This window comes from Odontesthes bonariensis, chromosome 14 (genome assembly GCF_027942865.1).
Source record: "Odontesthes bonariensis isolate fOdoBon6 chromosome 14, fOdoBon6.hap1, whole genome shotgun sequence".
Classification (NCBI taxonomy): domain Eukaryota; kingdom Metazoa; phylum Chordata; class Actinopteri; order Atheriniformes; family Atherinopsidae; genus Odontesthes; species Odontesthes bonariensis.
In genome coordinates, this window is record NC_134519.1 from 30,157,176 (window position 1) to 30,170,895 (window position 13,720).

The 13,720-nt window shown below is 41.0% G+C and overlaps 1 protein-coding gene across 1 annotated transcript; it reads right to left on the minus strand.

Annotated features, from left to right (window-relative positions):
- Nucleotides 1-79: 79 nt before the first annotated feature.
- ddr2b (discoidin domain receptor tyrosine kinase 2b) lies at nt 80-11,690 on the minus strand. Its single transcript, XM_075482393.1, has 16 exons — nt 11,630-11,690; nt 10,503-10,605; nt 10,118-10,355; nt 7,264-7,411; nt 6,988-7,090; nt 6,582-6,765; nt 5,990-6,230; nt 5,775-5,837; nt 5,210-5,346; nt 3,632-3,847; nt 3,335-3,553; nt 2,985-3,112; nt 2,674-2,886; nt 2,328-2,562; nt 1,295-1,444; nt 80-733 (listed from the first exon to the last, which is right to left on the minus strand). The coding sequence occupies exons 1-16, from the start codon at nt 11,688-11,690 to the stop codon at nt 599-601; spliced, it is 2,574 nt and encodes an 857-aa protein (XP_075338508.1). The 3' UTR covers nt 80-598.
- Between the last annotated feature and the right edge of the window lie 2,030 nt (nt 11,691-13,720).

Here is a 13,720-nt window from a genome sequence, read left to right on the forward strand (position 1 = left end):
AGCTGTTTTCTTAACACGCAAAGAATTCAGCGAAGAAAAAAACAAAGGAATTGTAACATGATTAAATAAGTCTCTTTATTTACAAATATTTTTGGTTTGACAGGTATAGATGCTTTATTTTTGCTACTTATCAACTATACAGAGCATATGTTTCTGCAATGGTACAAAAATGTGTCTATAAAACATGAGAGAGCTTTTGAACAGTTAAAGACATTCTCGTGCAGAGAAACGTCCTTATCATGCCATGTGTTCATGTTTAAATAACCAAGCATAAACAGAAATGAAGGTAAAAAAATATATATTCACAACTGTGTTACCAGGACTGTCATGGAGCACTCTATCAGTAGCATAAGAAATAAACAGAATTAATAAATACACAGAGTTGTGATTGCTCTATAATTGCATGATATCTACAGTATGGGGCTTTGTTCAAGTGTATAGTGTATTCTTCGTATATTCAAATATTTACAGCACCATTGGCACATGCAAGCACTGACAAATGGCGTTGCCTCTGACTCCAAATTAATTCCAAATGCATCCACATTGGAGGAGTCAAGTGAGACAGTTCATTGCCGAAAGAAGTTAGATCTGTCATCTGCTATGCCATGCTCTCCATCAGCTGAGTGTGTATCTCCTCAAAACTCGGTCTTTGCTTGGCATTTCTCTTCCAGCAGCTTAGCATGAGGTTGTTGTAGACTCCGTCAGGACAACATGGAGGCTTTGGCAGGTACACCTGGAGGCAGGAAGAAAATCAGCAAATAGGATGATCGTGATTAGCCCCATGGGCAGAACCTTTTTTTTCATTTTAAAATACAAAACAGAGATTTGCAACATGTCATATATAGTAGAAATAACATGAGTACCATGAACACACTATGACTGACACAGAATGTACCCCGGAGGAAAAGTATGGAACACCAAAAGTGGCCGATTTCATTTTACAGGATTAAATTAAAAACAACATTTCTCACACGGCAAAAAGCGCTGTGTCAGTAGTGTAGTTGAAACATGCATACTTTTTACAGCATTCAGGCCTAGCACGTTCAACCAGTGACTTTAGAAATGTGACTTTTTCTTGCATTTGGCATTGTTTTCATGAAGTGCATTAAAGTGCCACTTTTTATAGAAGTGTTTTTTTTTTATCATTAAAAAAAACCTTTTTTATAATTTTAAAAAGACAAAAAGTGTTTCACAGCATGAAAAGCAGCAATTTAAGGTAATATATGTGGAATAATGGCAAAATATGGCATTTTTGGCATTCAGTAGAGGGAGCATTTATCTGTGTGACGCTCACCTGCTTGTTCTGGTCCCTGAAGAACTCGCCTGTGTTTTCGATGACCAGCTCATCAGAGAGCTGGGAGTAAGGCTGCTCCTTACACAGAGTGAGAATTTCCCACAGAGTTACTCCGAATGCCCACACATCACTGGCCATGGTGAACTTACCCTGAAAGGACAGTCGATAGGCAGCTTAATGTCTGAAAGAATCTAGCACAGATTTAGGCCTAATCCCAGTTTTACCCATCAAGGTGCCCCTTTTTGTATGAGAATCAAATGGTAATGGTCATTTAGCCCTTTAGCAGGGGTGTTGGGGGTCTGCTGGGGCCAGATCCCCACTACGACTTGATCCTCTTGAAGGGACTTGAAGGGAAGTCTATGCTACCTATCAGAATGCAAATCGGAGGACTGTGGTCAACAGGAGAAATTGGGATTTATACTGGCTTGCACACACTGAAAAATTATAGCTGCAATACAGAAGTTCAGTCAAGTGGACCAGCATTACATACAATAGTATCTGTCCACTTTGCTGACCTTTTATAGTTCTGAATTCCCTCATTAAAATCCAGCAATATCACCATATACAGATCTGCTGTCATCAAACTACCATCCATCCATCCATTTTCTATACCCGCTGAATCCATCGGTCGGGTCGCGGGGGGGCTGGAGCCTATCCCAGCAGTCATTGGGCGAGAGGCAGAATACACCCTGGACAGGCCGCCAGTCCATCACAGGGCCCATCAAACTACCATCCATCCATTTTCTATACCCGCTGAATCCATCGGTCGGGTCGCGGGGGGTGCTGGAGCCTATCCCAGCGGTCATCGGGCGAGAGGCGGTGTACACCCTGGACTGGCTGCCAGTCCATCACAGGGCCACACAGACAAACTACCATTGAGTCAAATTATTTTGTATGGTCTTCTGGATTATGGATAAGTCTAAATACTTTGCAGTCTAAAGTTAGGCTTGTATCTAAAACCATCAGGGTCTAATGGACAAATTGGGTAAAAATGTTTTCTTGTCAGTTTGTTTCAGGCCCTCTTATCACTCACTAAGAGGATGCTCTCCCATGACATCCAGCGAATGGGCAGGACTGCTCGGCCCTGGATGCGGTAGTAGTCCCCTCTGTACAGGTTGCGACTCATGCCAAAATCAGCAATCTTTATGGTGTAGTTCTTCCCCACCAGGCAGTTGCGGGTAGCCAGATCACGATGGACAAAGTTGAGAGACGACAAGTACTTCATACCAGATGCAATCTGCGCTGCCATGCCAATCAATTTAGTGTAACTATGAACATGAATCACAGGAGACAGGAAATACTGATTGGAGTGTTCATACGCACATATCAACTGTTTCCAGGACAGTCATTAGGAGCTGAGTGTTAAGCTAGGATCCTACCCGACCATGTCCTTCCCATCTTCTTTTTCTGGCTTTTTTTCATCAAGGGCCTCCTTCAGTCTGAGACCGCACAGGAACTGATTCAGGTCACCATTTTCCATGTACTCAGTGATCATGCACAGAGGATCTGTGTCCACGCACACCGCCAACAGACGGACAATGTTTGGGTCCCTCAGACGGGACATGATGCGGATCTCCTTCAGGAAGTCGTTCCTGCAGCACGCCGGGGACAAACGTGTGGAATTTACCACCTGACTCACAACACAGTGAACACAGCTGGGGGCAAATGTTTCGCGCTAGTTTGCTTTTACCTTGCATTCTTGTTTGCATCTTCCCGCAGCGTTTTAACAGCAACAAGCAGAGGTGACTCATTGTTCCCCTCAATGGACAAATCCTCATCCAAAAAGTCCTGCATGCCGTCGGCCTCACATAAGTGCACCTGTGTGGAAAAGCAGTCCTTTATCCATTCGGCACCGTTTGAAATCATCTGTTTTAATAACACTTGGTGTTGCTTATTTATCAGTATGTAGTGTAAAGTCCCATTATTTCGCCACACAACTTAATTTTTTATAAATGATAGCTTTAAAGTGACACCAGCATAAAGATGGCTGAGAATGCAAAGCCATTCCAACAAAGATTAGAGCTACAAAACTGAACATACTTCTCCAAACTGGCCCTCTCCCAGTTTCTCCTTGAAGGTGAGCTTCTCTCTTGGAAACTCCCTCATAGATGAATCAGTGCCAGCAAAAAGATTCATGTTGACAGCTGTGATGGAGTGCGTGCTGCCATCTGAGGACTCCTGCAGACTGATGATGTCTGCCTCGGCATAATGTGGAGCACTGTCTGAACTGCCTGCAAGTGCTCTGCAAGACATGCTTGACTCTAGAAGAAAGAGAGGAGGACTTGAAGCTTAAGTTGCTATCAAAGACATTTAGGCGGTGTTCTTTTGCCAGCTTACTGTACCGAGGTATTCGGTGGACTGCGCAAACTCGGGCAGTTTCCGGATGAGGCGAGAAGGCTCCTGGTAGTCGGCGCAGAGGGGGTAGATTCTCTCATAGGTGGAGTTTGGGGTGGAGCAGCCCTCGCTGGATAAGGAGGAGTGATGGAAAGAGAGAGCCCGGGTCTGGATGGCAAGACGAGCTGTGAGCTCGTCGTCCAACAAGCGGCGGGATGCCTACATGTGTGTGAGAGAGTGCAGGTTATGTCTAATAATCACCTACAGATCTGACAAGGTCGTGTGGATGTAAATTCCTTTTCTGGTTATGTGCACACGTTACACTTTGATTGTCACAAATCAAGCCTGATCTGCTCATGATCAGACAGGAATGTGGGCTTTACAGTGATTATTTTCACATCAAATTCCAAAATAATGTTAAGGCTTCAAATAAAAACTAAAAATGACTCAATCAAACAGACATTTCTACACAAGGGGGCGTTTGAGAGCTTTGAATCCAGACAGAGAAAACATTCATTAGCGGAAAAAGTGACTTTGACAGATTACTTCAAGTTCAGTACTATTTGAATCAACACCCAAACGGATCTCTGGAGGCTTAAGTGTAGAGTATCTTGAAGGTGGCTCTATAAGAAGCCCCTTCATCACCCTGTCGCAGGTGATCTCCAAATTATAGAACAGTTCACTCCAGGATAAGCCGGATTGAATATTAAAGAGAGGTAGGAGAAAGAAGGCCATTTATTTCTTTCTTTTCTGGCGAGAGATGAAAAACATTGTGTAAATTAGAATGTGAATTGATGTTCATCTATTCGGCTTCTCTAGGTTTTCATTACCCCACTACAAATACAATACCGGGGGTACACCGATAAAATGTTATTTGAGACTGCGGGGTGTAACTATGGGAATGACTATTTCTAAAGATGGGAAAAACTATGGCAGAAGGCTATCTAAAGAAAATGGTCAGTCGATGAATGGATAAAGATAATTAACGAAACAGATATAAAGCTGACTTAGAGTTCAGAAAGAAAGAGGCTTTCACATCGGGTCCAGATTTCAGCACATTAAGCCTGTTCAGTTTTGTTATAACACAAGAGATTCGGTAAACTTTAAAACATTAGCAGAGGATCATCTTTAATTTGTTCTTCAACAGGGACACTGGTATTTAATACTGTGTCATAGAATCCCTATCTGTGTCTGGAAGTAAACACATATGTATGTGGGTGGCCCTTATTTTTTCTTGTTTACACAAACTTAATTTTTTTCATTTTATCACACACACATACACGCACACACATGCATGTACTCTTTTTAAAAAAGATTTCTATTCCTTGCAACAAGCCTGAAGTGTAAGCTTCCCTTCGCCCCTTATGTTTTTGTAAAAGTTCTGCTCCAAAAAGAGAAACAAAAGTTCACTTTTGTCCAATATGGAGAAAGATATTTTTATTTTAAATTATCAGAGTTTCGTCTGTTGTATCACAAAGCTGATCGAAACGTGAAGAGTGAACTTATGCTTTCCATGAAATCTCTTTAAACAAGACGTGAATACAAAATAAATGATAAAAATTAAACAAAAAGTTTTCTCACCTTCTCAAGCATCTTTTGCCAGACCTGCCGCCACAGTATGATGACTATGATAGCCAATAGGATAGCTATGATAGCCACCAGGCAGCCAATCAAGATCCTTGTATTGCTGTCATCCACTTTGTGAGTGGGATCATCCCCTGACAAACCAGATAACAGTTGAGGGTCGAGATTAATTAGTTGTTGAGATTAATTTCATGCACGTTGTTATGGTATATTCTTTAATAATCTTTTAACAGATTTTGAACAGATAAGGTAAGAAGTCAGCTATTCATTCTAATGGTAAGTAGCTTCTGATACTCCCAACAGAGGGCAGTGTTTAACCAGGAAACATTTTCTTTCACCTTTCAAACTGAAAACACTTCTGAATCAAAATCCCTTTATAGTGAGGTGTATAACAAAGATTCATTCAAACTAAAATTAATTCAAATTTAAAATGACAAACCGAATAGGTAATACTATTAATAATCCATTCTGCACTTATTATCACCAGCATTTGCCTCCACCATCTGACCGTCACATCGATTAAATTTCAGTGTTGAGCTTAAAAAAACCCCAAAAAACTTACCTGACGGCGTGTTGCCGTGTCCTCGTTTGCGAGGAGTCATGGATGTGTTGTACACAGCAGAGCCTGAAAGCAAAGGACACAAAGGGGCAACAAGCTGAACCACAAAAACAGCCAAATCAGAAAGGAGAAGTCTGAAGCAAACAATCTGACAGCTGACTTATGTTGTGGAATTATAGAGCTTTTTGAGGAGACACCCACACCTGATCTTTATTTACCTGACTGGAAGGCCACCTCACTGAACAGCATCCACAGGTCACTGAAGTGAAAACGGCACTTGATGGTCCTGGCTGTGCGATCCCTGAGAGGCACGGTGACAAAATGAGCGCTTTGGCTCGTGTGGTCAGCAGCGGGCCTGAAAGTCTCAGGGTCAGCCTCCCATTCTGACCCTGACCGGAAGTAACAAGTGACCTGTCTGAACACCCTCACTCCACGGTTGAACATGTTGTTGCAGTGAACCTGAAAAGGTGGAAAGCTCTTTTAGAGAACAAAAACATGTAAGTATAAATATACATAAGTACACACATATATATGTATGTACTGTATATATTTATTTTTAAACCAGGGTCTTACTATGTTGCAGTCTTCAAGGACTATGCAGAGAAAAATCTCATTTCCATATCCTCTATAACATTTTTCTATTACATTTTATACCCCCAATAAACTGTGCAGCAGCCACAAAGGATGGGTGCTTGCCCAGAATGTCACAGCAGAGCTCCATCCTGCCCAGCGTTAGCTCAGCAAATTTAAAACCATCCCACTTTTTCATCCCCATGAAATACCTCAGAGTCACTTGGTCTGAATTCTTACCTTCATGGAAGTGAAGTTTCGCATGTGGTCAAAATCAAAGATCATCTCCACATAACCTTTTGGGGAAGTCTTGTTGCTCCAGCCCACATAGTCATATCCAGGCCACATACTGTAGATATGGCTGTGGAGAAAATCATCCAGTCCCCAAGTGCCATCTGTCAGCTGGCCAAGGCCCTTCGTCAGTCTGGCAAAGGGATGCAATTATGGATGTATAGTTGATTAAAAAAAAAAAGAAGAAGAAAGGAAGAAAGAAAGTAATAAAAAGAAAACATGATACAAGTTTTTTTTCTTATTTAAAAAAAAATGTGCATTGATGACTGCTTTTCTTATAAGATCCCATCCTCTTTCAGTTATAGAGAATTTGAATGCACTCACACCTTCTACCCGTTTAACATTAAATGCAGACCTTTCAGCTGACGCTCCGTCATATACAGAATCATTAAAGAAGACATCCAGGCCCCTGTAGATCATTTGGTGTCCATCTGGAATGCTATAAGACACCAGTCCGTCTAAAATGGGAAAGTCAATAATGAACTATTAGGACTGATTTATGTGCAGACCAATATTTTTGGATCAATTTTGTGAAAGAGCAAAATGTTCAGCATGTAAAACATATTCAGACCCTGTAAACTGGAAGGTTTCTGAATATTATGAGGATATTTCATGGAGAGTTATGACTAACCCAGCCATTCACAGCCGTAGAGCTCCACTCTCATACACACGATCATGGAGTGGTCGGTGACGGGCATGAAGCGAACAAAACGGGCTATAATGGGAGGCTCCAGATCCTTCAGAACAATGTCATATGCATTTCTGTTGCCCTCGATGACCTGGCAGAGGAGAGCCAAGGGGATGCTTTTTAGACAGAGCAAAATGTCATAGATAGACAACAAATCCCGTCAAAGTACGCAGACTTAAGGCTTCATCTCGGTGAATAAAAATCTCTGCACTTTGTTGTGGAACCAGCAAGAAAAGATTTATTGCAGATCGACTCATCATCGTAATCAACTGATCAAATAAAAGTGGAAAATCTATTATAAAAGTCCAGCATAACAAATATTGGACATTCTAAATATGACTGAAACCGTTAAAATCAATGTGTACTTATTACAAGGAAAAACAACTTCATGAGTGTGATACTAATTTTTTTTCTCTTTTAGCTTGTCAAACATCCAATTACTAATCTCTTTCATTGTGTTGTACCTATAATCCACTGTATGTTTCATATGTAACATTTCAACTGTAAAGTAACAACTCATCAAAACTGTTCAACAGAGTTATGAATACTTGTTGTAATGGCATGTGAAGTAACGGAACGAAAGGGCGAAAGTAGTAAACGCATTCAATCCCATTTTATGACTTTCTTTTATTCTTTTAGTCTTTAGGACTGACATTTTTTAGTCAGCTTGTGGGAAATCAACCTGTGGCCTGACATCTACAGTTCTGTCAGAACCACTCTCGTCAAAATGAGACGAGAAACAGAGATAAATTCAGAAGCTTATTCTGAATGCATACAATTTGTGTTTGGCGGTATGGCTCTGTTCGGAGGAAGTTCCCGACTTTCCATGAGCTCCATGGAAGCCAAGACAGGGAACAGCAGCATCCTCAGGAGGAGTGCCTTCCATTTGCTGTAAAGGCAACAAACCCCCTAGAACAGAGCAAGCAACAATGACAACAGTATGACATTGTTTGCAATGAAAAGTCGGTGGAGCAGGGGAGGTGGTGGGTGCAAGCAGAAAGCAAAAAGAGCAGTGACAGCAAACCAGTTAAATGAAGCGCCCCAAATGCCAGCATCCAATTGCGAGCAGCAGCTGATTACCCATAAGCGCAGTTGGTTTGTGGACAGCCATGAGGGTTGGGTCGGCGTCAGCCAATAGGCAAAGGGCGCGTTGACTACGTGGTCTGCCAGAACTATCGCGGTGCTCCATTTGTGGTATAAAATAAATAGTCCAGCCTCTCTCAACTTTAAGGTTTTATGTATCAGGACATAATGACCCTTTACCAGGTCTTAAAATGACGTGAATACAACATCAGGTGAACAACAACAGACAAAATATTACATTGTGCCTTTATTTAACAAAAACTAAGATAAAGTGCATAAGTAGTTTGTGAAAAACCAAGTCCACCTCTACTGTTTCCATTAGAACGAAGACGGTAAGGAGCAGCCAGGAGCTGCTAATCAAATGTACAAAATGAATTGATCATCATCAGTGTGAGCACCTCTATAAAGTTTTGTCAGTTTGCTGGTCTGGAGCATTCAAGAATGTGTTAACACAATGCCAAGGAGGAATGACTTGCTTAGAGAAGCAATTGTTGCCGCTCATCATTCTGGGAAGGGTTATAAGGCCATTTCCAAACTATTTGGAGTCCATCATTGTACAGTGAGAAAAATGATTCACAAGTGGAAAACATTCAAGACAACTGAAGCTGTTAGTTTTCCCAGGAGTGGACGTCCCAGCAGGTTCACCTCAGGGTCAGACCTTGCAATGCTCAGAGAAATTTCAAAACCCAGTGGCTACATCCCAAACTCTCCTGGCATCAGTTAGCATGTTAAATATTAAAGTTACAATTAGAAAAAGACTGAATAAGTAAGATTTGTTCGGAAGGGTTGCAGGAGAAAGCCTCTTCTATCTGAAAATAATAAAAAAAGGCCAAAGTGGAGATGTTTGGTCATAATGCACAGCTCAAAACCAAACATAGCACATCAGCACAAACACAAAATACCAACTGTCAGGCACGGTGGTGCCACTGTGGTGCCAGAGTGTCCTAGAGTCAGATGTGAGGCCATCTGACTGATAGCTAGAGCTTGGCTGAAACTGGATCATCAACAGGACAATGATCACAACAGCAGTAAATCTACAACAGAATGTCTGAAAAAGAAAAGAATCAAGGTGTTGATTCTGCAAACCTAAATGAACTGAATCAATATTGTAAAGAGGGGTACAAAATTCCTCCATAAGGATATGAGAGACTGATGACGTCATAAAGAAAAGGATTACTTCACGTTATTGATGCTGAAGGTGGCAGCAATAACTTGCAGCTACTGTATTGTGGGGTGTACATATTTTTTGTACACGCTGCTTCTGCATTTAGGCTCTGTTTCTGGTAAATAAATTATGATTGAGTGTAAAATATCATGTGTTGTTGTTCATCTGAGATTGTACATTCCCACGTTTAAGTTCTGGTAAGGATTAAAATGTTTTTTTTTAATGCGTCTTGATAAATAAAACTGTGGAATTTTAAGCAGGATGTACTTTCTTTTTTAGATAATTCTCCACAGTAAATACTTTACCTGAGAGTCTTTGTCATAGAGCGAAACTGGTTAGCCTATTAAAAAACGGTATTACAGAATACTGTGATATACAAAGCCAATCCAGTCTCTGACAATCAGGGTGTTTTTGATCCATTTCTACTCTTTGCCCACGTCAAAATAAAATTATGAGCAATATATTGTAAATTACTTCATGAAATCTGACATGAAAGAACAGTTTCAGACATTAAGAAACGGTGAAACAGTGATATCCAGATATGCTCACCTGCCTTCCCTTCCTGTCACGCCAACCCACCCAGTTGCTGCCGTCACGGCTGTATTTGATCCTGTATTTCTGGGCAAACTCATTCCCCATGCCGTCAGCATGGCGACCTTGGGTGCCCACCAGTGTGATGAAGTGCAGCGTACGCAGGTCCACCTGGAGATACTCTTTCAGGCCACCCTGCTCTGACATGATGTCAGGACACCAGGCCCCATCACCGTCTCCGTTGTCAAAGTCAAGCCTGACGACAAAGATGACAAAAAATAAATCAATAAAAAAAAGCTGGCATCAAAGGACAGGAAGGTTATAAAGTTGAACTATATCGCACATGCGGTCTTTTGACCTGTTAGAAGCATTTCCATGAGAAAAATTGAATAAAACAATTTGCCTTCCAAATCTTGCAGCAGTGGACTCAGACCAGTGACTGGAAGCGGAGATGTCCTCATCCTGTATTTGCCCGCCGTTCATTCCCAGAGGATAGCGACACATTTCTGTAAACACACAGGGCATCACTGACACACATGTGGCAAACATTAGGTATATATGTGTCTGTGCACGTGAGGGTGACAGAGTAAATGCTGTCACATGTACGTTTTTAGCCTTTTTTTTTATATATTTGCAGGACTTGAAGAGTTGAGAGCAAAGTGGTCAGGGCCCCCTCCCCCCCCCAGCCTTCTTCCTGCAGCCTTGCAAGGCCTCTAAAGCCAAACAGAGGCATCACTGTGTAGGTGCCAGTCTAAGCAAAATGAGAAGGGAGTGTCCACCGAGCTGCCTGCTCTTCGTTTTTCATGCATTTTCATGATTTCCACCACAGAGATGTAAGAGAAACATTTTAGATTTTAAGGCCTGATCAGGTTCTGTTTGTTAAAAGATTCAATACCAACAGGAGAAATCTTACGGTGTTAATGCAATTTAGTGGCCATTTTTGTACAGTAGCCCAGTGCAGCTACCTGAGAGCCCCTGTTAATCCCTATCATTACCTGTTAATTAAGGGGACGTTTGTGTTTTATTCACAGTTCCACAGAAATTCCTCTCATGCGCCTTTAGGAAGCAGATGAACAAGCAAGCCTTTGACTGTGAAAATATTCCAACTTGTCAAATGAGTGCATGCGTGTGAGGGAATGTGTGTGGAGGTCTCTGTGTGTGTTACCTAGAAATACACTTACAAATTTTCAACTTTATTTTCCCCCACAAATGCCCCCCTGCTTGTGAAAGCGCTGCCTGTTCTGAGGATATTTACTCTCTGACCATTAGGTAAACCACACATGCTATCACAGGCACACACGTGCTCACATTATATTCCTGCATTCTGAGCCCACCCACCTAAACATGCTCCATTGAATTCTGGTTTAAATGGATTTCAATCTTTAATATGACACTTCCATAAGTGCAGTTAATACACCCCTGCTTTGGGCAAACATAAAAACTAAACATAAAGAGTCAGCAGGGTGAGGAGGCAGAGTGGAATTTTTCCTCATTAACATTAATGATCGAAATATGTGGATAAGTGTCTACCTGGGTTGACTTGAGCCTTTACAGTTGCAATCAGCAGGATAATGAAGACATGGTGTGTCATCAGTTTAAACTCTGCGATCATCATCTCCTCAAGAAGTTGTGCTCCTGAAACGAAGGTTGAAAATCAGTGGGTAAGATAAGCAGAACAATTTACCGTGAACACTTTTACACATGGAGCAAATCTTTCTCAGCAAAACATTTCTTTTCTGATTAAATCTTGAATGACCTACCCTACACACTAATCATGGTATTCTGGCCGTGCTTATAGAGAGCAGTGTGCAATAAAGAATAATAAAGAGATTAGAACAAACATATCAATTCATCGATTCGAATAGAGGAAAAAAAAAATACTTCAAACTGCAAAGTCCTTCTGTTGCTCACCACAATACTCAGTCACTTGGATTTTATTCTCCTTGTTTTTAGACTATCACTAATGTTGTGCTGATGAAAAAACGAGGACACCAGTGTTGTGAACATTTTAAGATGGCATTGTTGCTCACAAGTAAAGATAGAATTAAAAAGAATTGCTCATGAAAATGCTGAATTTATATTCTGCATCTATTATGCCTCATGTTTTAAATGCAAATTTAAGCAGTTTTAATTTCTATAGACATGTTTTGATGATAAGTTTTCATTGATTAGTTTTCTTCAATAGCAAATGACCTCTTTAAGTGTGTGTACAGTCTAGTCCTTCTGCTTATACATGAGATTATATCAACCTATAAATTCTCCTTCATGATGTTCATCCATAAACGTACCCAAGCTGACACAAACTTCCTATAAAGTCGGTGATGATATTGACCTTAACAGCCACATCTGAGAAAAATATGGGTTTGACTTACTTTTGCAGGCTCTTCTCGCCTTATTAAACTATCAGTCTCAAGGAATATTCCACATCTGCTGCGAGCTGATGTGTTCAGCACCACAAGCTGCTGACCTCTTCTTCTGAAGGACTTTCTGGGAATGGAAAGGAGGGACACAGAAGAGAGAGAAAGAGGGAGGAAACCACGGCTGATGTAACAGTCGTCCTGGCTGGAGGAAAGAAACTGAGAAAATAACACACTTTGGGAATCTGAGGTGAGGCCAAAATCCAAGAATTCCACCTGATCCACGAATGGCTTCAATTATGACCCAGAGAGGGAGCTGAGAGCTGCAGTATGTGTGGCTTCCAACATGAGCTACTGACAAAAACAGACTGGGTGTCATTTCCTTATAGGAAAAGCTGTTAAATGTTGAAGCAGACATCATGTTTAAAAATAATTTGGTCACAAACGAAATGAGTCAAAAGGGCTAAAAGTGCAATGGACACACAGGCTGAAGCAGAAAGGGAGCAAAAGTCTGTTGTAAACAGAAGAATCAGAGACGTTTGCTATAAGTTAAATAATGTTCCTTTTTTACAGTATACACTAAAAAGCGCTGTATGAATGTGCGTGTGAAAGGCTGAACGTGACTTGCAGTGTAAAAGCGCTTTGAGTTGTCAACAAGACAAGATAAATGCTATGTAAATGCAGTCCATTTATCATTAACTATTACACTGGACAGAATTTTGATGATCAACATTGTGTCTTGTCCACTTAGCTTCAGATGAAAGACAGGAAATAGCCAAGCAAGCTGTCTTTCCTCTCAGTCTATAAAGAGGTTTTCTTGCTGACAAACACAACTGGATGTGCACACATCAGGGGCCAAACCACTGTAGCCGGTGTGCCACAACACAGCACAAGAACTGTTTTAATGAGCAGCGAAACTGGTAAAGTTGCTCATTCAAATAGTTTAGATTTCTGTAAAATGTAAGTTGACTATGCTTCTTATGGATTATGCTCATTAAGTCAAAGTAAAAAACGGAATGACATGGTATGACCTGCCAATCAATAGTTGTTGTAAAAATGTCATAATGCACAAGAAATGTGTGACAGCTAGCTCAGTCTTAGAAAATGTCTGAAATGATTACTTCGGAAGTGTTAATAATTTTGATTGTTCGGATGTTTTCAAAATGTTTCACAAAAATGGTTATAAAAGAACCAGATCCTCTATTCAAGAAGATTTTTGACACAGTAGGTTGATGTGGCCAGCAACTGCATGGCCATATATTTG

What these genes read in the sequence shown, in the direction of transcription:
- ddr2b (XM_075482393.1), bottom strand. Translation starts at nt 11,690, where the DNA reads ATGACACACCATGTCTTCATTATCCTGCTGATTGCAACTGTAAAGGCT. An exon ending in CCACCGAATACCTCGGTACA is followed by an intron (nt 3,554 to 3,631) that starts GTAAGCTGGCAA and finishes TTTCTTCTAGAG; the next exon opens with TCAAGCATGTCTTGCAGAGC. An exon ending in CATGGGAGAGCATCCTCTTA is followed by an intron (nt 1,445 to 2,327) that starts GTGAGTGATAAG and finishes CTGTCCTTTCAG; the next exon opens with GGTAAGTTCACCATGGCCAG.